This window comes from Leucopleurus acutus, assembly GCF_964270905.1.
Source record: "Leucopleurus acutus genome assembly, chromosome: 16".
Classification (NCBI taxonomy): Eukaryota; Metazoa; Chordata; class Mammalia; order Artiodactyla; family Delphinidae; genus Leucopleurus; species Leucopleurus acutus.
In genome coordinates this window covers 50,985,214-51,013,071 of record NC_139158.1, presented here as the reverse complement: position 1 = coordinate 51,013,071, position 27,858 = coordinate 50,985,214, and the positions used below count along the sequence as shown (strand labels likewise).

The 27,858-nt window shown below is 37.3% G+C and overlaps 1 protein-coding gene across 1 annotated transcript; it reads left to right on the top strand.

Moving 5' to 3' along the window:
- Positions 1-1,691: 1,691 nt before the first annotated feature.
- Positions 1,692-23,243, top strand: ANKEF1 (ankyrin repeat and EF-hand domain containing 1). The gene is made up of 10 exons (XM_082858291.1): positions 1,692-1,861; positions 5,590-5,959; positions 10,846-11,045; positions 11,822-11,971; positions 12,989-13,112; positions 16,415-17,237; positions 19,124-19,350; positions 20,538-20,701; positions 21,885-22,022; positions 22,860-23,243. Exons 2-10 carry the CDS (start codon positions 5,614-5,616, stop codon positions 23,016-23,018), a joined length of 2,331 nt encoding a protein of 776 aa, XP_082714417.1. The 5' UTR covers positions 1,692-1,861; positions 5,590-5,613; the 3' UTR covers positions 23,019-23,243.
- The last annotated feature ends 4,615 nt before the right edge of the window (positions 23,244-27,858 follow it).

Genomic DNA, 27,858 nt, shown 5'->3' with positions numbered 1-27,858 from the left:
ATTTCACTCCTAGGTTTATACCTTAGAGAAGCTCTTGAACTTGTGAATCTAAAGACATGTACAAATATGATAATAACAGCATTGTTTTTTAATTTTATTTATTTTTGGCTGTGTTGGGTCTTTGTTGCTGCCCGTTGCGGCGAGTGGGGGCTACTCTTCGTAGCAGTGTGTGTACTTCTCATTGCGGTGGCTTCTCTTGTTGTGGAGCACAGACCCTCCGCGCACGGGCTTCAGTACTTGTGGCTCGCGAGCTTAGTTGCTCTGTGGCATGTGGGATCTTCCTGGACCAGGGATCAAAACCGTGACCCCTGCATTTGACAGGCAGATTCTTAATCACTGTGCCACCAAGGAAGTCCAAACAACATAGTTTTTAATAACAAATATTGGAGACAGCCTAAATGCCCATCAATAGTAGAATTGATTTAAAAGGAAATAGAATGGTGGTACAATGGAATAGTTTACAGCTGTTAAGATAAAGGAGCTATAATTAAGTATATCAACAAATACACATTTCGAAAATAAGATGTTGAAATAAAAAAGTCATCAAAACAATAACACACAGTTCTATACCATTTTTATAAACTCTGAAAACATGCAATACTAAATACATATTATTTGGGGAAGATTTCATATAAAGCAACACATTTTTAAAAGGCAGGGGGATGATAAGTACAAAATTCACAATAGTGGTTATCTCTGAGCGCAGGAAAGGAAAGATGCAGTATAGGGAAGAAAACCCAGGCTGTAGAGGCAGACTTCTTTTTCCTTAGCCATGGTATGCTTTGTTTCTTCATACTTTCCAAGTGTTATATAGTTTACTCTTTTGTGTTCATGGAATAGTCCTTAAACATATTTTTAAATGAAGTGTAAAATATAGGACAGATGGGGTAAGGAACTACTGCTTTTAATTAGAAGCTATTACATATTATTTTTAAAAGCATACATATTTTATACTCACATAAACAGATAAAAGCTTTCAGAATTTGCCTCCAAAAAAGTGTGCATGTGTTTGGGGATAGGGATGTTAGGGCATCTTTGTAGGCCCTGAAATAAAGCTATCTCCATGATATATTTGGTCCCATTTGTGTATAAATCTTTTCAAGTATATATACATCCTAGAGTATGCAAAGAAAATTTCTGGGATCTATGAGAAATAAAGTTTACAAGAATCTACTGCAGTTGTCTCTGACAAGTAGATTTACTTTGCATTTTATTGTATTTTAATTTAACCTTACTGCTTACTTAATTAATTAACACTATATGAGGTTTACCTTTTTGATCAAGTTATTTTTTGAATGAGGGCAGGAGGTAGGAGAAGAGGATGAAGGAAGGGAGGACTCCTGGAGACCCCAGCAATGGGCGCAGCGGCCCTGCCATCCGTTCTGAGAGTGCTGAGCCCTCCTCCAGCATCCTAGCCCGGCCGGCGACCAGGCCGAGACCAGGCCACCTGGCGGGAGGGGCGGTGGGTGGCGGACGGTGGGCGGAGACGGGCCTCGCCCCGCCCCACCAGCTGAGCACCTGGGCCGTTGCCCTGGCAGCGGGGCCTTGCTGGCGTGGCCAAAACTCACAATCGGCGGGCGTCGCCGGCTCCCTCCCCGCCCCCTGCGCTCACCTGGCCGCTCGATCGCCCTCGGCGGATCCGCGGCCCATGGACACACACACCACCTTTCCTGCTGCCCCGCGCGCCTGCTCGCCTGCTCTGCCCAAGGGGACACCATTCACGTCCGGGCGCCCAAGCCGGGCTCTGGGAGCCCGAGGTCGTGGCTGGGACCCGCGCCAGGCGGCAGAGAACCAGAACCGGTCCCCTCAGGCGCGTCTGTGCCCGGACGTCCTCGGCTCTGATCGTCCTGGCGACTAAGAGGTGAGCTTGGCACCATGGTCCCGGCCACCTGGACTTTCCCTTGAAGTGACATTTTACCCACCTTCCCTTCCCGATTTTTCTGAGCCTTAAAATTGAACGGAACAGTAAAGAATCCCCGACATCTAAAGCTTGGCTTATGGATGAGCTGAAACCCATAGATGTTTGATTTATTCATGGCGAGCCTGTGTTGAGAGACTTGTCTAAATACTTTACAAAGCTGAACTCATTTCTGCTTCACACAGCCCCATGAAGGGTGCACTCTTCTTATCCCCATTTCACAGATGAAGAGACTGAGGCATGAACTAGGTAGATGACCTGTCCAGGTTTATCTAACTCCTTTGTATAAATAATGATGCAGAGGAGGGAAAACAATGGGTGGCAACAGATCTCCCCACTTCCAATCCTGCACTCTTTCCGCTGTACCTTTCCTCTTTCTGACCAACCACCATTGCCTCACAGGCTCCTTTGAAAAGTTAATGAGCTCTATGGATCTCTCCCTACAATGGAAAAATGCATCTGGACACACACACCCTGTAGATTTTCATATAATTTCAGAGTATCCAGACTCCAAACATGAACTTCAATTCAAGGAATCCTGTTCTATTCCACTATCTTTTGAGATTGTGCTCATGGATGGTTACGTGGGGTATGCCAAGGTGCCCCAGGGCTACGCATGCATACTGAGATGTGTGTATATGTGGTGACCCTCCTGAGGATCAGAGAGGCCGTACAGTTTACAAGGAACCCAGGACTGGAGGGCAGGACTTCTGTCATTTCCTCCAACGGGGTCAGTCTTGGCAGTTGGTCGTGAAGGACACTGCACAAGGCCTTGCTCTCTCCTCAGCAACTCGAAGCGTTAGCCAAGAGGAACGCAAGCTGTAAAACTGACCTATGGGCTACTGAATTCATCCTTGTAGCTGAACGGGACAATGCCATATGTTGCTGGTTCTTTGTAGGGGTGGGTGCTCTCAGAGGCAACATTGAAGCCTCTGATTAGGAAGTCTGTCCTCACAAATGAGTTTGCATCAACTCAGTATAAGCAATAAGCTTTTGGGGTGCATCTTATCCTATTCTGTATATGATGTATGTATGCGGTAAGACAACCCAGCATCTAACCAGAATAAGGCTAATAATAATACAACAAACCATAATCTCCAGTTAAAATGAATGTCACCAAGCCAAGCTGCAAAGGCCAACTGGATAAGTTCTGAGGCAGCTCAGGACTTACTGGGAGCCTATTTTACACACATGGTTCTAACAAGTTGCCTTATCCAGTTCCCAGTCCATCACCCATTGTAAACAGATTAGAAGAGAAGAGAGGGGCTACAGCAAACAGAACACTGAAGCCACGAGCCACGTGATGGCTGATGCTCCGCAGCAAAGGAGGAGGCACAAAGAATAAACAGTCCTCACCCAGTCTGGGGCTTACTGAAACTGCCAAAAACCTCGTAACTCCCCACCCACCAGGCTCAGATCTTTCCCTGAATAATGTACACCATTGCCTTGTGAATTCTCACTCTGCATGCTCAAAGCTTAGCTCACTCCCTGACAAATCTGGACCCCATCCTGGGCTCACCATCTCAGACACAGGTTGCTCAAGACAGAAACTTAGGTGTTTTCTTTGATTTCTTCCATTCCTCAATCTTTTAACTTTCAGTCATCATTTATTGAGCAAATATTTATTGAATGCCACATAGGAGTCAGGTTCTGGGTGATGGAGAGATAATAGTAATTAAAATATAAAGCTTCTATTCCATGAAGACCATATACTAGTGAGGGAGACACACAATACATAAATCAAATATATCTATATTTACAGATTTCTAGAAATTTTATATATAGAATGTTTCACTTCATCGTGAAAAAAATAAAACAAAGGGATGATGTAACATGGTGACTGCAATTTGAGTTGTGAGAATGCCAACCAACAGAAATTCTGAGCAAAGAGCACTCCAGGCAGAGGGAACAAGAAGTTCCAGAGTCAGGAATGAACGATAACCAGAAAGAAGGCCAGTGTGTGTGGCTGGAGATCACTAAATCGAGGGAGACTGGAGTGAAGTGAGGTCAGAGGGGCAGAGAAAGTGTCCTTAAGAGATCACCCTGAGGGGTTTGGATTTTTTCTAATTACAATGGAAAGCTACTGAAATACTTTTAAAAGATAGTTTGGAAAGAACTTTCAGGTGTGAAGGTAATGCTCTGTATCTTGATAGGGGTTTAGTTTACAAAGTTGTATGCATTTATCAATGGCTATATATAGAAATAGTACACATAATTCTTGTATATTATATTATATGTTCAGAAGACCAGGAAGAGAAAAAGAACTGTAGACAAATATTGAACTACAGTTAAGGATATGTATGCTGGTATATGTCTGCAATTTACTTTGAAATGGATCAAAAAATAAGATAGATTGATGGATAGATAGAGGGATGGATAGATGTGTGATAATGCAAATAAAGCATGAATGGAAAAAAAAAGCATGAATGGTAGAATCTCAGTGGTGGGGATATATGGGTGTTCAACTTTCTTTATGTTTAAAAATAGTAATACTAAAATGTTGGGGGTGGAAGCTGGTCTGATCTTATCTAACCTACATTTTACAAAGATTTTTCTGGGGACTGAATAGAGAATGGGCTGTAGAGGGTTTTTGTGGAAGCAGTGAGACAAATTACAAGGCAATGGCAATGATTTGGCCTAGGATAGCACCTCTGTACTCTCTGGAATGGATTCCCAATATGTTAATGAAGTTCTGTTCCCAGAAAACGTGAAGAAACACGAGCTGGGCGTACCTAACATGGTCTACTACTTGACTCAAAATATTGTTTTTTTGAACTGAATAAACAATGAGATAAAATTACGTATTAGAATGCTCATTGCAACTTAGTGGGATTATTTATGAAAATTTACAGTTATCTCTGAACCATTTACCTACATAGTTCCCACATTAAGATGGCACAGGAATCATCCATCACATCTTTGGTATTTCCCAGGGCTCAATAGATTCCTGTTTATAAGCACCTCAGAATTCTACACATTCTTTATAACATGTTTAAGCTACTGAAATCTGTGTGGTCTCTACATTGTGAGGAACATGCTGGTACAGATCATTATAGTGGGGAGCTTGGCAATTTAATTAGCTTCACCTTCTTCATGGGTAAATGGTAAAGCTGTGTCAAGGAAGGAAGATTAAATGGAATAATAAGAAAACTGCATAGCAAGTCTAGTGTTAATTATGATGGAAGATTTGTTTTGAAATATTTTAACGTTATGCTAGCTGAATATTTTTGTATTTATATGTAATTTCTGCTTTCATGAATTAGTTGCAATAAATTATGGTAATAACGTTTCATAAGAAACAGCATCTCTTCTTAGGGAAGGCTTAAAATATTATTATCGGGCTTCCCTGGTGGTGCAGTGGTTGAGAGTCTGCCTGCCAATGCAGGGGACACGGGTTCATGCCCTGGTCTGGGAAGATCCCACATGCCGTGGAGCGGCTAGGCCCGTGAGCCATGGCCGCTGAGCCTGCACGTACGGAGCCTGTGCTCCGCAACAGGAGAGGCCACAACAGTGAAAGGCCCGCGTACCGCAAAAAAAAAAAAAAATATATATATATATATATATACATTTATTATTATTATTTAGTCAAAGTAAAGAAGACAAAATTAACTTTGAGTTATATGTTTTTGCTTTGATTTTTGTTGCTGTAATTTTTGTTTTGGTCCACAAAGGCATTTTCAAGAAGCTGGTCAAATATGGCTTTAGCAGATAAAAGACTTGAGAACCTGCAGATCTACAAAGTTCTCCAGTGTGTTCGGAACAAAGACAAGAAGCAGATAGAGAAGCTGACTAGGCTCGGATACCCTGAACTCATCAATTTCACAGACCCCGTCAATGGAAACAGTGCTCTGCACTTAGCCTCAGTTTCCAATGACATCGATATGGTCAGCTTTCTCCTGAGCCTCGGTGCTCACCCTGATGTGCAAGATAAAATGGGCTGTACTCCGACTATGAGGGCTGCAGAACTGGGCCACGAATTGTCAATGGAAATATTAGCCAAGGCAGAGGCCGATATGACTATTGTCGATAATGAAGGAAAAGGTAAGAACTCCCAGCATTTTATCCAGCAATTCACTTTGTAGCCAGAAATCAATAAAATGCATTTTTTGCTTTCCAGCTTTAGAAATGAGTTATTTATGGTACATGGTAGTGAAAGTCTAGATTCTCACTCTTATACCAAAGGACACTATCTCCCCATGATTTGAAAATGATGCAGGTATTTCTTAGGGAAGCCAGTTCTGAGAACTTTCTCATTGAAAAATAATATTAGAATTAGTCAATCTGTTTTATTTTTTTAACGTGGAGAACTTTCAACATGACACATGTTAATATTTCCATAATCACAATCACCCATTGTAAAATATAAAGTCTCATTTAGAGCTAAAGATGAAGGAGAGCATCTCTTCTTTTTTACATTTTAGAACCTCGAGTAATACTAGATATAGGTTTTGCTCTCAAGAGCAATCTAATGTAGAAAGTAGTTGCATTTAGGAATTTGAGGGACAAAGGTGGATTCTGACATAAACTCCAACTTTCTAGTGTCATTTAAAAATGTATTTGAAAATATGGCTTAAAATTTGAGATATGGCATTTCCATGATTATTCAGGTGAGATAGCCCCACTTTCTCACTCCTCCCCTCCCAAATCCCATTTCAAGACCACGATCTGGGAGCTTCTTGTCCAAATAACTCAAGGTTCTGACAGGAGGTGACACAGCCTCATGAAAATCACTAAGAAAATTACCTCCAGGCTTAATATAAATTGGTAGATTTAATCAGTTGTTCCAAAGAGTTGCTTCAAGTACAAAGCCATTAACATCAGTCCCACATTAGAGAAATGAGTCCCATTTTATAATGTTAATTAATGTTTTCTGACAGGAGCAGAGTCTGCTTTTTAACTCTCTGTGGACATGGTATTTGAAAAGTGACTTGCTTATAACAAGAGGAGAGGACAAAGAAAAGGAAGAGTTATTTAATTACTTAATGGCACCATGTAACAAAATACACTTCAGATGCACTCAGGAGTCAAATGTGTTTTAAAATGTTTTATTCTGAAAAAAAAACCTCTCAACGCTCTATAGAATATCATTTCCCAAAGTGTGTGTCACGGGCCACTGAATCAGTGGGATATTGATAAGTGCTACATGCAAAATTGGTTCATTCCGCTGCCAAATTTATTAGAGAAACATTGGATAAAACAAATTTAGACATGTTTATTTTACATTTGTCATACCGACCAAAACCAGTGACATTTTCCATATTTATTTGACCATGAGATAGTTTTTTAAATGGCATCTTGTATACCTGGAGTTTCATGAAAACTTCAGTACATTCAGAAGAACGGTAACAAAGAAAAGTTTACCTTCTTGAGTTTGAAACAGAGATACAAATCACAAAGAAAGCAGTCTGAGACATTTTATAGCATAAAAAACTAAAATTATAAAATGTAAGCAATCAAGGTAAAATTGGAAACGAGGTCAAATGAGTATCTGTAGCAAATGCAACAGCCATGAGGTTATCTATACTCATTCAAATTAATATTAAACCTACCAAGGTTCTGGAAGACCAAAGTATGATAAAAACAACCTGACAAATCAAATAGAAAGAATTAAAAATATAAAATGAAACTTGAAATAAATACAAAATCTTGTTTCACACGTGACCTTGTTAGTACTGCTCCCTCCAGCCTTGATTGTGGTTCATGGTATGCCTACTGCACAGAGGGCCTTGTCTTCCCATCAGTGAACCTAGCTTACCTTGCACATCCCTCAGCTCAAGGGCTGCCACTGGCCAAACTCCTTGGTTTATTCCACTGTAGTCTCTCTGCCCTTAACATCCTATTTTCCGGTGATTGACATTTGACTCACTGCACATTGTTTCAAAAGGATGAGCAAACATTTAAATGGTTAAAATAATGGAGCTTTAGAAGGATGAGGGATGTACTCTAGGTCTAACCTGTACTTTCTATTTGAACAATTTTGCAGAATATGGAGAAGGTAACACTCTAAGCCAAAAAATTATTTGTTGTCTTAGGAAATTAGTTACAGTGTCTGGAATTATTTTCTTTAAGGGTAAAGCTGGAATAGTTCCTTGTAACACCCATTCCATTGGTTCTCCCATTTATAGGAATGCATCCCCAGTCCTCAATTCAATATGCTAGTTCTATTGTGTATACATGTTTTTCTCTTTTGTTTTTGCTTCGATCTTGGAATGTTGATTTGTGTCCTTTGTGGCTTAAATAGTCAGAATGGATAGACTTTCACTGTGTGTTGCACATGCCATCATTATAAAGTAGCCATTTCATAAGTTCCTTAAGGTCTTTGTAATGAATTCAACCTCAACTGGCACTATTTTCTAGATTTTGCTGTTGTTATTGTTTATTGCTGTTTTGGTTCACTCTTACCTACTATGACTTCTCTGTCTTTGATTTTATATTTTCAACCATGTCCTTGACCATCTTTCTATTTTTAACTGTTTGAGTAACTCTATTTTAGATGCATGTTTATAAGAGATATATTTTGGTTTCTATTTTCACATACATTGTATTTTTATTTTAATGGTAGAGTTTATCCAATTTACATTTATCTAGATGCTCCATAGGTTTGGCGTCAGAACTGTCACTTATTTTATATTATGAAAACATAATATATTTAATTTATATAAATACACAAATATGTATAAAAATATTTTCCTCTATGGTCCATGTGTTCTGTGTTTTGTTTTGCTGTGTGTATATATTTTCCTTCTCACATTTTCTAAAATTAATGGTATGTTTTTAGTTCTTTTAATGGCTAACTAGACAGCGTTACATATACTTAATACTCTGTTTATTGAATTAGCACTTTAAACAGTATTCATTAATATTTCTCTATGAAAGATGAGATTGGTACAAGAACCCTTCCTCTCACCTCCTTTACCTCCCTTCCAGTACCTAATTTTAGTACATTAAAATCATTTTAGTTCTTTCAGTGATTCTTTTCATACCTTTAAATAATAAGCATCTATCTCTTTATCTGTTTTAAATAATATCTCAAACTCCAGCAGTAAAAGAAAATCAAATGATTACACTGTCTCTCCTTCCCTCTCTTCCCTCCAAGTTTTGTTAAATTACATTATTATTTCTACATTACTGTGAATTACAATATTATTTTCTGTATCTAGAATTCCTAAGGTGATTGAACTTTGGTTCAATGGTTGAAGGGATTCAACATCTATCAAGGGTCTTTTAGTCACATATTCTCTGTTGATCCCCTGTTAGACTCATTTTTGTCATCAAGTAGTTTAGCTCACTCCTTTGGGCTTATATCTTTTGATTTCTTGCATCTTTAAACTTATTGTCCATCACTTTTATATATGAACAATACCTTGACTGAGTATTAAAAATTCCCTGTTTTCTATTCCAAGTGACATTGTAGAGCTCTTATGGTTATTTTCTAGCACTGAATGTTGCTGTACCAAAGTCTTGCAGCCAGCTTGACTTTTTCTCTTTAGAAATGACTTGAATTTTTAACTGGATGCTCACAGGACACTTTCTTACCTAGCTTTACCTAGGCACCATCTTATGGATTGTTCTTAATCAATTTTTCCTGAGACTCAGTATACTCTGTCAGATCTAGGTTTTTCCTTCAAGAGAGTTTTCTTCTATTATATCTCTCCATTTCTTTCTGTTCCATTTGTTCTTTTATTTTTGAATACCAATTACATACATGTTAAATATTCTTTGCCTCTCTAGAACATTTAAACTCTTGCATCATTTCAGTTACATTTTTCTTTCAAGTTCTTTCAAGTTTTTCTTCCATGTCCCTGACCATGGTTTTGGCGATGTCTGCTCTCCTTTTTCCTGCTTCCAACGTGAACCACTTTCATTTCCTTAGTGGTTTTACAAAATTTTTCTCTACCATTTCTTTTTTTAAGCTTTGCTTGCTCAAATTCAACTTTTCCTTCTATTTATCTTTTATTGTCCTAGAAGTATTTATTATAGGTTCAGTCTAGCTTTGCACTTTTGTTTCAGAAAAAAATGTATTTGATTTCTTTGTTGTCATGGAAATGGGTCAGTCAATAATTTTCATGTCGTATAGTTTTTTGAGTATATAATTTTTGCCTATGTTTGTCATCAAGTTTCTTTCCTTACCTTTCTTTCAGTATATTTTTTCATAGGTCACATGCTTGTTTCTTGTTGATTATTGTTCCTCTTTGAATGAAGCCTCTTTTTAGAGTCAAGTCATTACAAAGTCAGTCTGAAGTTTGACTGCTGTTTACCTGACTTTCTTACCAGGGGAATATAAACAATACCCCAGGTCTGTAGTACATTTTTGACATGGGTTATGTTGAGGGTCTGTATGTCACAGGTGCTGGGTATGAAGATTTAGCATTTTTCTCTCTTCAGTAAACAAAATGATTTGCCAAAATGTCAGAGCCCCTTGCCATCTAGTTTTTCTTCTCACTGCTACTGTACAGACAGCCTGCTCCCTATAAATATGGCTGGTCTGCACATTTCATCATTATGTACCATCTCCTTTGCCACTCTGCAGTTTCAGAGGGGATCCAGGGATCCACCAATAGTCCTCTGGCACACACACCCCTGTATATTCCAAGAAGGGACACTGGGGTATAGACTGCAGGATGCCAAATACCCAGGGTCAACCGGAGCTCACATCCCAGCACTCAAATTCTTCCCAAACAAAGTCTTATCACATTTTGGTTATGATTGTTTTCTGGCTCTTATATGAGGTTGGGTTTCTTTTCTGGTATCTCTGTCTTGGTGTTTCAGTTGATTTCAGAGGGAAAACCAAGGCATAAACATCTTTGCTCTATCACCTTCAGCTAGCTAATTATGAATTTGTAAATTATTGTTTGTTCCTTCCTATGTGATCCAAATATAGAGAGACTACTAATTAAGTATTCTTTGGGGATTCTATTTTTCTACAGGTATTTTGTTTTACTGCATTTTACCTACTAAGAGGCATTATCGCTGTGCACTGATTGCCTTGGAACATGGTGCAGATGTCAACAATTGTACCTATGAAGGAAAGCCAATATTCCTTAGAGCTTGTGAAGAAGCACATGATGTTAAAGATGTGTGCCTGACATTTTTGGAAAAAGGAGCCAATCCAAATGCTGTCAACTCAGTATGACTATTCCTGTGATTATAAATATTCCTTTTTTCAATTATAGAAAAAAATTTCAATACACTAATAATCTCTATTAGTGTATTTTTTCATTTGAATATGATAAAATTATCCTGTTAGTTTAGACTGTTCATTTCTGTTCAAAATACTTTAAGATGATATACTTTCATCATCTTTATATGGCATGGCCATGATTCTACAATCTATTTCCTAATTATGTTTGGAAAATTGGTATTTATTATGTATAATATTAAAAGATCATTACAGGAAATAGAAAAGATATTACTGATACCTAATGAAAATTTATCTTCTTCAAAAGAAAATATGTAGTTCTGCTGTTCCCCTTAATCATTTTGCTCCCTCTCCTCATTTGGCTAATTTTATTCAGTTTTCTTATCTTTTAATTGTCATTTCCCAACAATAAAAATAGATTTTCTTCTCATTGGAAAACACCTATAGCCTAATTTTAGCATGTGTTTTACCCTCTTTTCTCCCTTAATGCTCTACTTTCTTTACAAGAAACTGCATTTTTCAGCATGATGTTCTTACAGGGACTTTTGGTGTGACCTTGACTCTGATTTTAGAATTCTACATTTTGGACACTGACCCATTTTACTGGCTTCATTTTTCCTATTTGTTACGTGAAACCAATAAAACTGTACAGAACTGAACATGTCAGTGTGACTCTAAGGCCAAATGGATTTAGACCATATTTATACGGAATATGTTATTTAGTATGACAGGGATAAACAGCATCTGATCTGTTTCACGTCCAGTCCACAGGTCGCACGGCTTTAATGGAAGCATCAAGAGAAGGAGTGGTAGAACTAGTTCGAGGGATATTGGAAAGAGGAGGTGACGTGAATGCATTTGACAATGACAGACATCACGCCGCACACTTTGCTGCCAAAGGAGGCTTTTTTGATGTAATAATCTACTCTTTGCTTTAAATTTTGTTGCTAAAAATATTCTCTTCTTTTTCTCAACATCTTAAAATATCATGTAGGTTACACTGATAGAATTTTTTCTGAGTTATCATCTTGATTTTCCGAGATAATTCTAAAACTATATTTTAAACCAAATATTAACCTTCAAAATATATTTTAGCTCTTTATTCAGTTTTATCTGCTTGCTAACTTATTCTTTTAATATTGCTAATAATGTTTTTCTATATTTTTAATTATGACAGCTTAAAGGTTTTGCCAACTGGGATTACTCCATTTTATGACTCCATTACACATTAGAATTTTCACAGTGGGGAGAACAATGCCAATATACTCATCTCCCTGATGTTTGAGGCATCTAATGACTCATCTAAATTTTTAACTCTAAGTATTCTTATTATCTGGATATATCAGCAAAGGATATCTCATAGGTACAGTGATATTGCAGAAACAAAATAGAAATCGATGCTATCCTATTTTTTTAAATTCTGAATTATATCTAAAATTTCTTTACTGAGTTTTTCTGAGTTTTAACATAATTATCTTTACTTTTGTCATAGCATCTCTTCCCTGCAATAAAAGTATATATCACAGTAGAAGTCACATCTGTTTGGTAAAGAATTTGCTCCCCTGATGATGCTTGCCATAGTCTGATGCTTTCTAAAATTGCCTAAATTTACTTCAAAACAGTAGTTCCCCAGCTGAGTATAGAGTTTTCTATACTCTAGATCAATGTTGTTTGATAGAACTTCTGGCAGTGATGGAATTGTTCTGTATCTGTGCTGTACAATGTGGTACAATACACTACACTTGTGGTTTTTGAGTACTTGAACTGTGGCTAGTGGAAGTAAGGAACTGAATTTTTAAAATTTGTTTTCTATTTAATTCATTTTAATTTAATTCAAATTGGCACTCTGGATAGCACAGGTCTAGGTCCCAGTTTTCATTCAGTAAATGTACATTCCTATTCCTCTACAATATCCACTATTTATTTTGCAGATATTGAAGCTTCTCTTTGCCTACGACGGAGACATGGGGCTGATTGCAATGAATGGCAACACACCACTTCATTATGCTGCTATGGGTGGTTTTGCAGATTGCTGTAAATATATATCTCAGCGAGGTAAAATGGTCTACCAATTTCATGCCTAAAGAATTTATAATTTTCCCTCACTGTAGATGAGCAGAGAATTTCAGCCTGTCAAATGTCAGTTGCTTATCTCACACATATATTTAGAAAGAAAATTAAACTTTTTTTCTTATTTACCTTCTGTTAAATCATGAATCTGGCCTTGAAGGTGATAAAAATTCATTTCTCAAGTATTTTTAGGTTATTATTAAAAATCTAAAGAGAATTGTTTATGAGTCAACCAATTATTAAGATGCTTATAGTTATTAAATTCCTATTTAAAAATGTAAATATCAATCTAAAAAAAGACAAACACTAGACACCATGTCTTTTAGTTTGCATTCTTAATTATTTTATTTTTAAAAAGGTACTATCATGTCAAGTGCATAGATAACATTTCTGGGTAATTTTAAATTATAGAAGAAATATTTTGGGGAGAAACACATGAAATAAAATGAAAAATTTCATGGAACATTTGGAATATAAGTAATATTTATTATTTTAGATTTTTCTGTAGCTTTCAAATAATTATTAACTTAGGAATATAAACTATGTTTTGTATAGCTTAATGTATTCCTTAAAATAGTAATATTAGCCAATTAAGTTTAAAGATTTGGATCTATTTGGTGTTAATTACATGCTAATTAAATGTACATTCAAAGTTATTAACTCTTTGTTAGAGAGGGAGCTGCATTCTGCTGAATGTTACGGTAGTGTTTTTTTTTTTTTTTTCCAGTTTATGAGAAATGGGCAGAAACTTAAAGTTCAACAACTTTATAATAGAGCAGAGAAAGTGCTTTTATTTTCCTGTCTTCTACAGAGGAACAGAAATTTTGAAGTCACTGGGATCTGAGAGAGCCTATACTGTAACCACTAACGTTATAAATAAGACTAACGTGCCTGCATAACTAATGGTGTAATAACTGGTCCACTTTGACTTTTTTCACGTTATACAAAGCTCACATTCTTTCCCCATTCCCCTAAAATACAAAGCAGATAAAGGAAAATATATCAACTGCAATTTTTGCTGTCATCAACTGTCTCATCAGTCTTATTTTCAAAGCTGTTACCATCAGCAGATTATTCTGACACTTCATTTTTAACATTGTGTATTTCTAGAAACTAAAGATCTGCCCAGATTGAGACAAGCTTCTTCAACTTTAACATGCTGATTCCTTTCTTATTGGGACAAACATCGCCCAATATATACTCTACCATTTATGTACTCCTGGGATAAAATCAGAGAAAGCAAATTGAGAAGTAAAGAGCCAGAGCCTGCCAAAGGCCTTGCCTGGTGATGCAGAAAAGTTTCATCCTCCTGGCTGGCTCACAAGACTAGGCTGTGTTTCTGAAATAAATGTCTGAAAATGTTCTGAGTTCTGTAGCATGTTTGGAAGTACAACCACCAGATCCTATGTGGGTGACCTATTTCCACACCAGGCAATTGCTTATCTAAGGCAATCAGAGCAGCAAGAAACCATTGGTCACGAAATGCTCATTTCTGAGTAAACTCCCTGAGTGTAGCCTCTTTTATTCTTAAATGTGAGGGCTGGATTCCTTTCCCACATTAAACTACCTTCCTCAGTATGCTCCTCTTTTGTCCCTGATCTTGTCCCTAGAGTAATTTACAACTCCCTGTAGGCAGTGTGAGGCCAGATCCAGGGGAGAGGAGGGGAGTTTGGAATAGTTCTCCTGAAGCCCCTGTTCAGGGTTCTCCTTCTCTTGGGCCTTTTGCCAGCAGTCAGCTGAAAGTTGAGTATCTCAGCCACAGAGGCACATAAATCACAAAGGGAATGAATGAATCTTTATTTACTAATGATAAAAGAGGAGACAAAATCAAAGAGAGAAGAAAATGCCTTCATATCTTTAAGCTGGGATGTTGGCGTCTTTTATCCACACAAAATTTCTAACAGGGAGGAAACTGGGAGCAGAAGAAGGCAAGATAAAGCCGCTTTAAAACCCTTTGATCCTTAGTGCTGGGCTGAATATAGGAGTGGATTGGGAGATGGTAGATAAACCCCCAGACACCCTGAATAAGCGAAAAAGCTAAATAAAAACAGCATACTCAAGATGACTATGGAATTATACTATGTAATTATTATGCTGTGGAATTATACTGTTGAGACCAGTCTCAGGTCCCTTTCCCAATAAGTCACTATTCTTCAAACTGTCCAATATAAAAATTTTAGAATCTTTATTGCTCCAATGCTCTTTTTGAGTTTTCCTATCACTAGTAAAATTATCAGCCTTCACATAAAATTTTAATTTTTGACAATGCCATAGGAAGTGCTAATGTTGAAAAACACTGGTAATTAATTTTCTTTTTGATAAGGAATAAAACTATAAAGTGTTGGAGGGACGGGTTTTATTTTTGCATTCGGCAACCTTTACATTTTGGATGCTAGAGATACTGAGGTTAGAGAATCTTTTTTGATTATGTGATGCTTGCAAAGCAACAGAAGAGCCTTCTAGATTCAAAACACTAGAAAGAGCATCTTCATAGTCTGACTTATAATGGGTTTTTAGTGTCTCCAGACATTTATTACAGACAACACAGCCTTCTTGATAGCATTAAGTAGACTCCTTGATGCATTCAGAAAAGTTTATTTCTTTGGAGAATGCTTACATATAATGTTGGTCCCATCATTTTAAGTAAGGGTCCAAAAAGGAAAATGAATTTTAATGCCTAATTGCACAGTTCTTATTCTTTCACGTTTGATGAACAAATTACTTTTTCTTCTGTTAGGCTGTTCACATGACCTTACTGCAAAACAGCAGGTCAATATAAATTACACTAACTTCATGTAGAATACAGTTAAAGCATAGTTTAAGATTTTACACAGATTTAGTCATAATCGTTCAAAAGAAGCAGGTGTCAGTTATCATCCTGAGTTCCTAAGGTCCTATTTAAGCTGTTTGAATCCAGCTTCCTTCCAAATTCAAATGTCACCCTTACTCTTTCCCACTAGTCAGGAAGCCTCCTTAGCAAGTATCCCAATATGATATTTGTTTCAAATATCTATAGGGATTAATGTCCTAATCCTTTGGGGAAAGATACTATCAATAGGAAACATATCTCCCTCAGAATTCACCAAAGTAAAGCTCACGGAAAAAAAAAAAATCATAGCTTAATTTTGTAGTTATAAGAGCTAAATGTGCTTACCTCTATATACAAGTAATTTGGGGAGCAACTTTTGATTAATCACTAGAAACTTTAAAAACTGTTGGATGCATGTCATTTGTGGAGTCATGCAGATGCCTTGGCACCATTATAATCATGATGCTTCCTGTTTTAGGATGTGATCTGAAATGGAAGAATTTGGAGCATAAAACGCCCAGGGCCTTGGCTAAGGAAGGCGGCTTTAAAGCAGCCACCAAAGAAATACGGCGGGCGGAGCAAATCGCTAATAAACTGGCCCGGCCAGGAGCCCAAAATCCGAATCCACAATTGTACCTGAAACTTCACGATTGGTCCATAGAACATGAGACTTTCCTTCGGGAAGCCCTTTCGTTTGTGGACAGGGGCGATGGGACAGTCACCAAGGAAGACTTTGTGCTGGCGCTGGAGGAGAGGCAAGATTTTATGAGCTCAGAACAGATAGCTACCATAGCTCAACTTCACGAAAAAGTCCGGGGCGCAGGGGTCAACATTAACGATTTCTTTAAAGGAACCAAATACTTAAGCAAGTCTTATGTCCTGGGATCCTATGGACCTAAGAAAATTAAAAAAGGGATGGCCAAAAAAGCCAAAAAAGGCAAGTTTGTTTTACCCTTCCCAATCTGCATCATCCCTGACCACGTGTTTCCACGCCAGAGCGAAGGTGGGCTGCCTTGTTACATGATTGAAACCTACAAGCATGTAACTGATTGCAATCGCTTTAACCGAGATCATCCACCCGAACATCTCATTCAGGATGACTCTGCTTGGTACATTGACGATCCAGGGAAGGTCTTTTCAAACATTAATTTTATCACCAAGGCGGGAGACCTGGCATCTCTGAAAAAGGCGTTTGAATCAGGAATACCTGTGGATATGAAGGATAATTATTACAAGACACCCCTAATGACTGCATGTGCCAGTGGAAACATAGATGCGGTCAAGTTTCTTCTTGAAAAAGGGTATGACTTTTGGTTGAGTGAAATTTAGATTTTTGGGAGCCTTCACATTTCAAGGAAGGCTAAGACACATTCAGCTCCAGAATTTAAGTAGTGCAAGAAAGGGCTTCATTCCTGAAGTCCAGATCACAAATAGATCCTATACTGGGAACCAGGCTAACGGAACATAGGAGTGTGTGTACACAAAGACCGCTTGCCAATAACAGCTATGCACAAAGTGAAGGCCAAGAAGTTTTCTCTCTGAGGGAAAACAAAGCCTTCTGATTAGGTATCCCTGGCCTCCCAAGACAATTTAATTTGGTCTCAGAGCTTTACCTACATGATGTGGAGTTGCTTTTTATTTTATTTTAAATTAAAAACAGAATCTTTTTATTGTGGTAAGAACAGACAGCATGAGATCTACCCTCTTAAATTTTAAGTGTAGGGTACAATATTGCTAACTATAATCACTATAGTGATTATAATATTGTAGAGCAGATCTCTAGAACATACTCACTTTACATGGAGTCATTTTTAAATCTGTCTCTTTTTTCTTTCTTTCTTTCTTTTTTTTTTTTGGAGGGGATCCCAACAAATTCAAGCAATTTGTTGGTAGCCATAATGACTAAGCACCATTTCATTCCCTTTTCCTTGGTTCATTTGTAAATATCTTTAAAATAACAAAGCATGACATTTAGTTTAACTTTTAAATCTAAAGCAATTTCTCAGGCTTAAGTCCTTCTTTTTACCATTGCTGAATAACCTGGGGTAACTTTCTTAACCTTTTTGTGCCTCAGTTTTCTCATTTTTATAACGGGGTTCTAATGGAACTCAGCTCACAGGATTTGTTGAAGATTAAATGAGTTAAAATATGTAAAGCACTTAGTAGCCCAGTAATTGCAGACTTGATAAAAGGTATTATTGTTATTATTACTATAATGTTTAACTTCAAAGAAGGATTTAAATGTGTTTATTATAGAGAGGGAATATAAAGCAACTAATAACAATGTGAAGTGTTGGGCAGAGAATTTTTAAATAGGACTAAAATTTTATTTTATCTTTTCATAGTTTCTGGATGATATATTGCTTTCAATAAAATCAAAAGAATTAATTTTCTTTTTTCATTTAATATTGGAGTATAGTTGATTTAAAATGTTGCTCTAGTTTCAGGTGTATAGCAAAGTGATTCAGTTATACATATACATATCCATTCTTTTTCAGATTCTTTTCATATATAGATTATTACAGAATATTGAGTAGAGTTCCCTGTGCTATACAGTAGGTTCTTGTTCATTATTTATTTTAAATATAGTAGTGTGTATATGTTAATCACAAACTCCCAATTTATCCCTCACCTTTCCCCTTTGGCAACCACAAGTTTGTTTTGGAAGTCTATGAGTCTGTTTCTGTTTTGTAAATAAGTTCATTTGTATCATTTTTTGATACAAAATTTTGATACATTATAATGCTTAAAATTTTAATAATGAAGGTGCATTTAAAAATTCATAACATACAGAGAAAGTAGATACAAAATGAAATAATATAACTTTTCTGTTTCCTGTTAGCTTTGATCTTTCATCGGATCCAGTTTTTCCCTGATTTTAATGATGCAAAATTGTAGCCCTTAGGTTACAATTGTAACCTAAGGATCTAAGGGTTAAAATTGTAACCCTTAGGGTCTAAGCACCTTTTAAACTAAACAAAATGTATATATACACAAAGTTAAGACTGTTATAAAATGAAGGACACAGGTCAAGAAAAATTATGGCACAGAATTTAACTTGACCCAAACCTTCCCTGGTTTTCAGTTGAAAAACCTGATAAAACTATGATATCTTCCTTAGCATTTTTATCCTCTAGTGCTTGGAATAACCCATATTTTTAGCTCATGCATCTACCTCATTTTACAGGGCTAACGTCAATGCAACAGATAATTTTCTGTGGACTCCGCTTCATTTTGCATGCCATGCCGGCCAACAGGATATTGTTGAGCTTCTTGTTAAATCTGGAGCCGTGGTAGATGCCCTTTCAATCAACAACTCAACTCCCTTAAGTAGAGCCATTGAGAGCTGTAGACTGGATACTGTAAAATACCTACTTGATATTGGTGCTAAATTCCAGCTGGAGAATAGAAAAGGCATGTGTTCTCATTATGGGTGATTAGGGTTAGAAAAGGAGGATTTATGTTAGATTCCAAACCCGTTTAAATCTATTCTTGTAGGACCACATTTTCCCTTGAGTCACTGCTGCAAAAACAAACCTGAGTAAATGTTATGGAACTTTATCGTATACACAGTGCTTCTCAAATCATTGGTGTGAAAGAACCAGTTCTTTATGTTGGTGATCCATTGTGGATGGAGACTTTTGCAAAATACAATGAAAATGATTTAGAAAAATGAAGAGGAAAAAGCCCATAAAATACAAGTCCAAACTTTTTTTTTATCATTGGATTCAAATGACATAAAATTGCTATAAAAATTTCTAAATGTAAAAAAACATTTACTCTTAATCCCTGTATTTATTTCACTGTGGCTGTGTAACCATTAGTTTGTAGACTGACACCAGTCTGCAGATCACATCATGAGTCATCACTTTGTCTTAACAGTCAATTCCTAATAATCGGCATAGTTTGAAGCCTCTGTAGACTTTGGATTCCTTCTAAAGTTGGACAAATCATTCCTGAATTGAGGCTCTTTCTAGGAAGTAAATGGGAAGCCTACCTATGTCATAAATATCCCATGTAAATACGTGGAGGTGTTATTTTCTTAGAGTGGAACCCATTGCTTCCTTTGGATCTGAAGGAACTTTAGTATCTCTGGCTGCTTCAGGCTGCCTCTGAGTCACAGGTAATATTGTTAGGCCTGCCTGAGGACGTTACAGGTGTCATAATACCCAGCAATCTGCATAGAGCACTTGAGACCTCCAGTTTCCCAGGCCTTTTTGAATACACCTCCTTCCATCATGGGAAGGGGAGGACAATGTAAAATTGTCACACACAAAGGAATGTGTGCACTGTGGGGAAAGAACCAGCACTCAGATATTCAAAATGTAATCTACCACTATTTCCTATCAACTTTTTAAGAAACATGCTCAAAATAATTAACAAGAATAAATGGTTTTGCTGGTAAATGGCACTCTAAATGATGAGATTGTAGAGCTGGTGCCATCTTAGAGAGTATCTGATCCAGCTCTGTGACTTTATACATACCATTCACTTCAGTAATCACCCTTGGTACTGCATGCTTAGAGCTGATGTGCTGAGATTTTGCTACATGGTTTATTATTAATCTGTTTAATGAAACTCTGAATTTATGTTTTGAGCAGGGCATAGTGCCATGGATGTTGCAAAGGCTTATGCTGACTATAGAATAATTGGTTTGATTAAGGAAAAGCTGGATAACTTGCCAAAACCAGCAGAAACTCAAAAAACAAAAGGCAAGCCACTGCTTAAAGTGAAGACTGAAGGCCCTGAGATTAAGAAAGAAGAGGTATGAAAAGCAGTTGACCTCCCATTAGTAACTGGTGGGGCTGCGGCACCATTTACATATTGTTACAGGACATGGGCAAATAATACGCAGTCCATGTTTTCAGCACCATTATGCAATAGTATTAAAGAAATATCTAGCAAGAAAGTTCCTGTTACTGAAAAACCTAAAAAGTACTCATTGCAAACAGAACCCACACAAAAACCAGTTGGTTCAACTAAATACCATTAGAATGTTGGAAAAAATAACTGGTATTGGATATGTATACACTCAGACCTGAATTATACAGATTTGATGGGATGGCCCCAAAAGGGGAAGAAGAGTAACCCTTATGAGAAATGAAGTAAAACATGATTTTCCTTCATTTTGGTTTCATAATCTTTCACTACCCACCTTACCACCCCACTCCCAAAGAATTTTAATGACTACTATGAACCCAGGGATATGTAACTTGGATATCCTGCAAAATAACTCTAGAAGGTTTTAAAGGTGTCAAATTGTCCCTGGTAATCTGGAATGGTTTGGGTGCCTCTAAATTAGCAGCAGAAGATCGAGGTTGTTGTTTATGGGGATTTCTGAGACACCAAGAATTTGTCATTCATTAGCAGGAAGCTTTAAGTACATTTCTAGACTGAAAGCTTCTTTTAGGGAAGCAGATGGATCACTAGAGATCCTTGGCTGACATAGGATAGGGGATGAAATTCAGGAAGGAAAAGCTTTAATGATATCAAATTAGAAAGGGTTAGAGAAATGTAGGTGGTAGGAAGTAGATAGAGTTGAAGGGATGATAGACAGACAATAGAGAGTAGTAAGCATAGAGGAAGAGAGTAAGGATGGCCAGAGGTGAAGGAGGATTGATCAGCTAAAGCTCCTGATACATGCACCATTATCATTTTGGTAGGAATACACCCTTCTGATTAATAATGTCCACAGGTCAAGGATGGATATCTGAAAAACTTTTGTGATCTGTCACTAATACTAATTAAATAAAGTTAAACGAGGCAAACGAATGATCTCTCCTCACTCAAAATTATAATAATATTCTATTTCATTTCAAATTATAATTTGTATAGTAGCATTTTTAGTTTTTTTCTGGCTTCAGAGTAAGATGCGGAACAGCAAATAATGTTAGGAAGTATATATAGGTTTTTGCAATTGACAGGTTTTTTTTTGGTCTTGTTTCCAGGAGCCACTTTCATCAATGTATACTGTACCAACCATAGTGGAGAAAAAGAAGGTGCATAAGGATAATGTGGCTTACCTCAATTCATTGATTACCAGTGGTTATACCAAGAAAGTGGATATCACATTTATTCCACAGAGGGTAAGTACTTTAGAAAGATCATAACATGGTATAAACTCATGATGTCATTTTTCAAATACTTTTTATGCAGAGCACCCAAATGTCCTTATCTTTTCTAGTTATTATTTGGAGGTGTCCTTTTTCTAGGTCCTACTACTTCTGACTAAGTAAGTCCAACTTGTATAGCTTCCAATATCTGGTATTACTCTTTTCTGTATTAACATTTTAATTTTCCTTGAACAGTTGAAATCTTCTTCAGTTAGTGCCATTCCTTATAGCCATGTAGTCACCGAGTTCTATAGATACTTTCTCTGGGTACACCTTAGAGCCCAACCCTTCCTCTTTTTACACACTATCACCATCTCACTTGGGAGTTTCATACTAATCAAGGCTGGATTTATTCAGTGGCTTCCTTAAACATCTACAATTAAAAAGGTGAAGATGTCTTTGGAGAATAAGAGTGGTCTTGACAATGTGCATCAAGCCATGCTGAATAAGAGACCACCAGCTCCTTCTGCCCTCTACTGTGAAAATAATTTTGACTTCCCCATGAGACACAAAGGCAGTAAACCCAAACTATCTATTAACTCCATTGCTTCCTGGTTTTGACATCCTAAAAATGATCAGCAGCTGGCCTAAGGGTCATCAGAGAGGTAACTGAAGAGCATTTCAGTTGTCCAAATAGTCACCATCAGAAACAGTGATGCCCACATAACCAAAAATGTTGTGTAAGAGATAAAAGAGATTTAGAAATAAATTTGATAGTTTTAAATTAACCATCTTGAAGATTGTCTGGATATTGGCATGTTTATTGGCCATCATATTCACACCTGCTCTGGATGTGGTTGTTTATTTAAGATCTGGAGTCCCAAAGCCACCACAGCAGAGCTGATCAGGAAGAGGGAACTGCGCCGGGAGCGGTTCTCGTACGAGGTAGATTTTGATGACTTCATGATGCCCTTTCAGAAGCACATCACAGAGAAAGCGCAAGCATTGAAAGCTGCCTTCAAGACCTAAATCACAGCAGTTGCTTCTTGGGATAAACATTTTGAGGCCCAGGGACCAAACGTTGGAGAAAGTAGATATTTCCATTAAAGCCAAAACAATCCACAAGTAACCAAATATTTGTTTTTGCTTTAACAGCTATAAATATTCTGAGCTGTCTAGAGAAGGTGTGTTTTATTTTGCAATGAATTGCATGTTATTCTGCATAAATCTCCCAATTTCCCTCAAGAATGTAGTAGAATAAATGGTATTTTTTGTTATAAGCATAGTGTCATCGTCAAAGAATTTACAAGATTTACACCATTATGTTTGTTAAAGATATCATTTTAGTGGAAATGGATGAAAACAATTTGATATTAGGGAAGAGAAGTCGTTTTTAATCCATTAAGAAAGCAGTTTTGTTCTCACACATCATAAGTGATATGGATTAGATTTTGTTTTTTTATGGCATTGGTATATTAGAAGACAGGCTAGTTATTTTGTAAAATGGTTGTTAATTGGGTCTGATTTGTCTTACATTTCCTCAAGAATAGATTCAGGTGATGCATCTTAGGCAGGAAGACCACTGACATGATGGTGTGCCCTTTTCAGTACATCATATCAGGAGGCACATGATGTTGCTATGGGATGTAAACTTTGTCACCTTTCATCCCTTGATTAAAAGTGGTATGTACTTGGTTTCTCCTCTGTAAAGTTACTCTTTTTCCTTTTGTACTTAATAAAAATCTCATGGATACATCCTTTGAAACTACGTAAATTTCCTGTTACTCCCATGACTTTCACCCTCTAATTTTAACACTCATGGATGACTTTTGCCTGAAAAAATTATTACAGTGATGGTTGCCATAAAATTATGTTCTAATCTCATCATTCTTTCTACATTTCTTAGTTGGTTTTGTATTGTTGGTCAGAGCTTTCTCTTCTTCACCATTAATTTGTGTATTGGTTATGTAATCAGTATGGACTCACGGTTTTCTTTTTCACTTAATGGGTTACAATCATTTACTACCATTATTTATTTTGGTGCTCAAATTGTTCCTGATTTGGCCAGTGGAAGCTCCTTCAAGCTAGCTCCTGAGGACAAGACATTTTGTTTCCTTAAGTAACTAGAGGACTCTTTATTTCTTGAATGTGAGGGAAGATGACTATCCATGGTTTCATTCGGGAGCAAGGAAAATGAGTCTGCAATGGGAGATTTTCAGAGTCTACAATTCTCTGCTATCACCCGGTGAATACGACACATTCTCAATGCCAGTTTCATAGATAGTGCTGTTCTGTGATCACCCTCAACCATCTGCAAACATAAACTAAGAGAAAGTGTTAATGTCAAATCCTATTCTCTCTCATATATATCAAGTGTTTATATTCATTTGAATGACTCAACAACATGCTTGAATGAGAATTGTGTGAGGAGACATTCAAGTGACTAACTTTATTTTGGGTTTAACTCTAAACTCAAACAGAGCAAAGCCAAAGTTCTTTGATGCCCCATAAGGCCATTAGTGCTATTCAAAGAGTGGTCCATCAATCAACAGCATCAACATCACCTGGGAGCTTGGCCCCCTCCCACAAAATTATTGTACAGAATCCTATATAAGAATAAAAAATATTTTGTAGAGGGCATTTTACTGGCATAAAAAGACAGTCTGTCAAACTTAAAAATGTTAAGTTAAAAAATATTATAAATAGTATGAATAGTAATTTCAGACTTGTAGATATGCAACACACATAAATAGTAATTTTTCTGGATTTTAGAATTATGAATTGACTGTTATCTTATTTTGCTCATCTGTTTTATTTTTTACATTGAATATTAATTTACAATGAAAAACAAACAACAGAAGACAAAAAATACAAGTCAACCCAGAAGTCCAGCATACCAAAGTGATTTTATTAGTATTTGCCTCTTTTATTCCCTTATATATATTGACTTAGTTAAGATTCTCTCAGAAGGAGACGCTGAGCCAAGAAGTCAGGTGCAAGTGATGTGTTAAGGAAATGGTCCCAGGGAGACCAGGTGAGGGAAGCAGGCCAGGGAAGGGAAAAGAAGCCAAACACAGGGGAGCTTTCTGGTGAAACCCCAGCTTCCATCCAACCTGTGGGGAGCTGTGGAGCACCAGGCAAAGGCTCTGGGCTTCTGGATTCCCAGGTCAATCAGTTACAGACTACAGGCTAGAGAGGGTACCAGTAAGGCTATTCCAGTGCTCAAGGGCAATTCAGTGAATTGGGTCACGTTGGGAACTACTGGCTGGAAAGCATTCAGCAGCTTGCTGCATGGGTGGGTGCGCCTTATGGGAAAAGGAACCCCAGGGCTCTGGATGGGCACCAACGGTGTGTGCTATAAGAATGTATATACAGGAGCTGAACTTGAGAAGGAAATACTCTTCTCTATACCCTCCTCTATACTGAGCTTTACATGAACACTTGGGTGAGCGGGTTAAAAGTGTGGTTTTGTAGTCAGTAGATTTGAATCCTCACTCTGCCATTTACCAGCTGCACATCTATGGATCAAGTTACAAACTGTCTCTGAGTCTCAATTTCATCATCTATAAAGTAGGGGTAATAATATGCCCCTTAATAAACTGCCGTGAAAATCAAATGGAATAACATCTATAAGGTTTCTAGTTTTGTGCCTTTGCATAGTCTGTGCTCCATAAGTGATTTGTTTTTAAACTTCTTTCAGTCTCGGGCTGCAAAGTAAGCCAAAAGGAGGCACAGGGATGAGGACCCAGACCTAGACAATCAGAAGAGTATAAAGGATTCACTTTCAGACTGTCAGTTGAAGTGATTTAAACCTGTAAACATTTTATGTAGCTTTTGATCATCAGAGAAAGATGAACAGTATGCATTTGCTATGGAAATAGTTACTAATCCTTAGTCATAGTCATTCTGGTGGATAGTGAAACAAATGTTCAATTTTTTATTTTTTTTTTTGGTCTGCAGAGCCTAACCAATTTCTTATAGAGTCTAAATAGTTAGGTAATGAAAATAGTGTCTTAGGGTGAGCTCCCTAGAAATAGGGAGATGGAGACTCTTGTGTAAGTATTTTTTTGAAGGAGTGTTCCCAGGAGAAACTTGTAAGGGATGATGGAAGCAGAATAAAGCAGGAGGAGGACCTAAGAAAGAGAAAGTTAGCCCCAGCCTGATTCCATGGGGAATCGGCTCTGGAAGATGAATTGTAGCACAGAGGTTGCCCTGCTCAGAAGGAAGGAGGTTGGCTGTTAGAAACTTCAAGTTTTTCACCTTGCTCACTGACAAGGTGACTCCAGTCAGCCAAGGGCAATCCTCCAGAGGAGAAGGTAACTCTGAGCCCAAAGCAACCACCAACCTCAGCAGCTGAGCAGTGGCTACTCCGGCTGTTAATGGAAATGTGTAGCACTGTAGCATCTGGTACAAATGACATGTTTTGTGTGCAAAGTTTTAGGTGGTAACGCCTTGAGGTTCATTTTGTATAACATGCTTTCTTCTTAAAAAGAATGTAACTTTTACAAACTTCCAAACTTGTCTAAATTATTCTTAATTACAAAGAACAAGAAAGAACAGCAATGAGAACCAATTCAGCAGCTACTTAAAAAGAGAAAGCAATTCACAAATCCCACTGGCAGCATCTGTTTCTTCAAACGTGAATTGAGCATTATCAATCACTGAAAATTTTAAACAGGAGAGACATGTTCAACCTCATGCTCAGGATAAGGGTCATGTCTAATTGGTACAAATGAATCAGCTCCAGTGCAGTTAGCTTAGCAATTTTTATTAAATTCACAACTTAGCAAATTCACTCTGTAGCATGAAGGTGCCCAAGAGAACCACTCAGCCTATAGTCTGTTTTTAAGGAAGGTAGTATGAAAAGAGAGAAGGGAGGATTCAGATGGCTTCTACAAACAGGCATAAATTCGAAGTAAATAGTCAACTGTACTGCATTATTATTTTCCAAATATTTGTAGAGGGTATATTTTTTCCTGAAATTGTGTTTATTTAACAACGGATCCTGGGGGAAATTTACAAATGAAGGTAGATTGGGCATTTGTGCAGATCAAATGCAAACATTCTTGGATCCTTAGGTAATTGTTACTATATCATGAATTTTATCTGGGCAATAAGGAATAACTGAATATTCTGTTAACATTCTGGGAGTCACTGGAGATTTTTTTATCCTAGATAAATAGTTGAGTATTGTGTGGTGTATGTGTTTTATTCAGAATTTAGAATAATGGCCTTTCCTTTTTATCTTCAGCAAATAGTAAGACTTTGAAGAAGAACTAATACACAAAAGATGATTTAATTTCCATAGGTTTAGTTTTTTACAAGATGATTTGAAATATCCATGTATTTCTTTACATTTGGGAGATTATTATGCTCTTTGTTATTGGGACATGCAGGTTCCAGTGTGGTCTCCTCCTAAGAGAGCTGGAAGTAAAGTAAGTATTCCCTCACCTCATAAAAAGTAAATACTGAAATCAACACAGAACAAATGAAATGACCAATAGGCAAAGGATTACTGAAAAATATTTATCAGTAATTCATCCCAAGCTAAAGCTATAATATATTGTGAGGTAGGAGACAGATGGGCCCCTGGGCCGGACAGCTGGTGTTTGTCAAGTGGAGTGAAATTGAAGCTTTGTTCTTACCCAGACACTCCAAGGACAAAGCTAGTGGCAGAAGCTGAGCTCTGCTAAAGTAAAGAGATAAGGTGTCCGCTCCTGAGATCAAGGAAGACTTCCCTGTCTGCACATGCATAGGAAGGCTACTTGGGGGTCAAAAAGGAAGGGGACCCCACCTAATAATCTGTGGACATGCACCCACAGCCCTCTATGGTGGGATCCATGTTAGCAAAAAGTTGCACATGCATCTT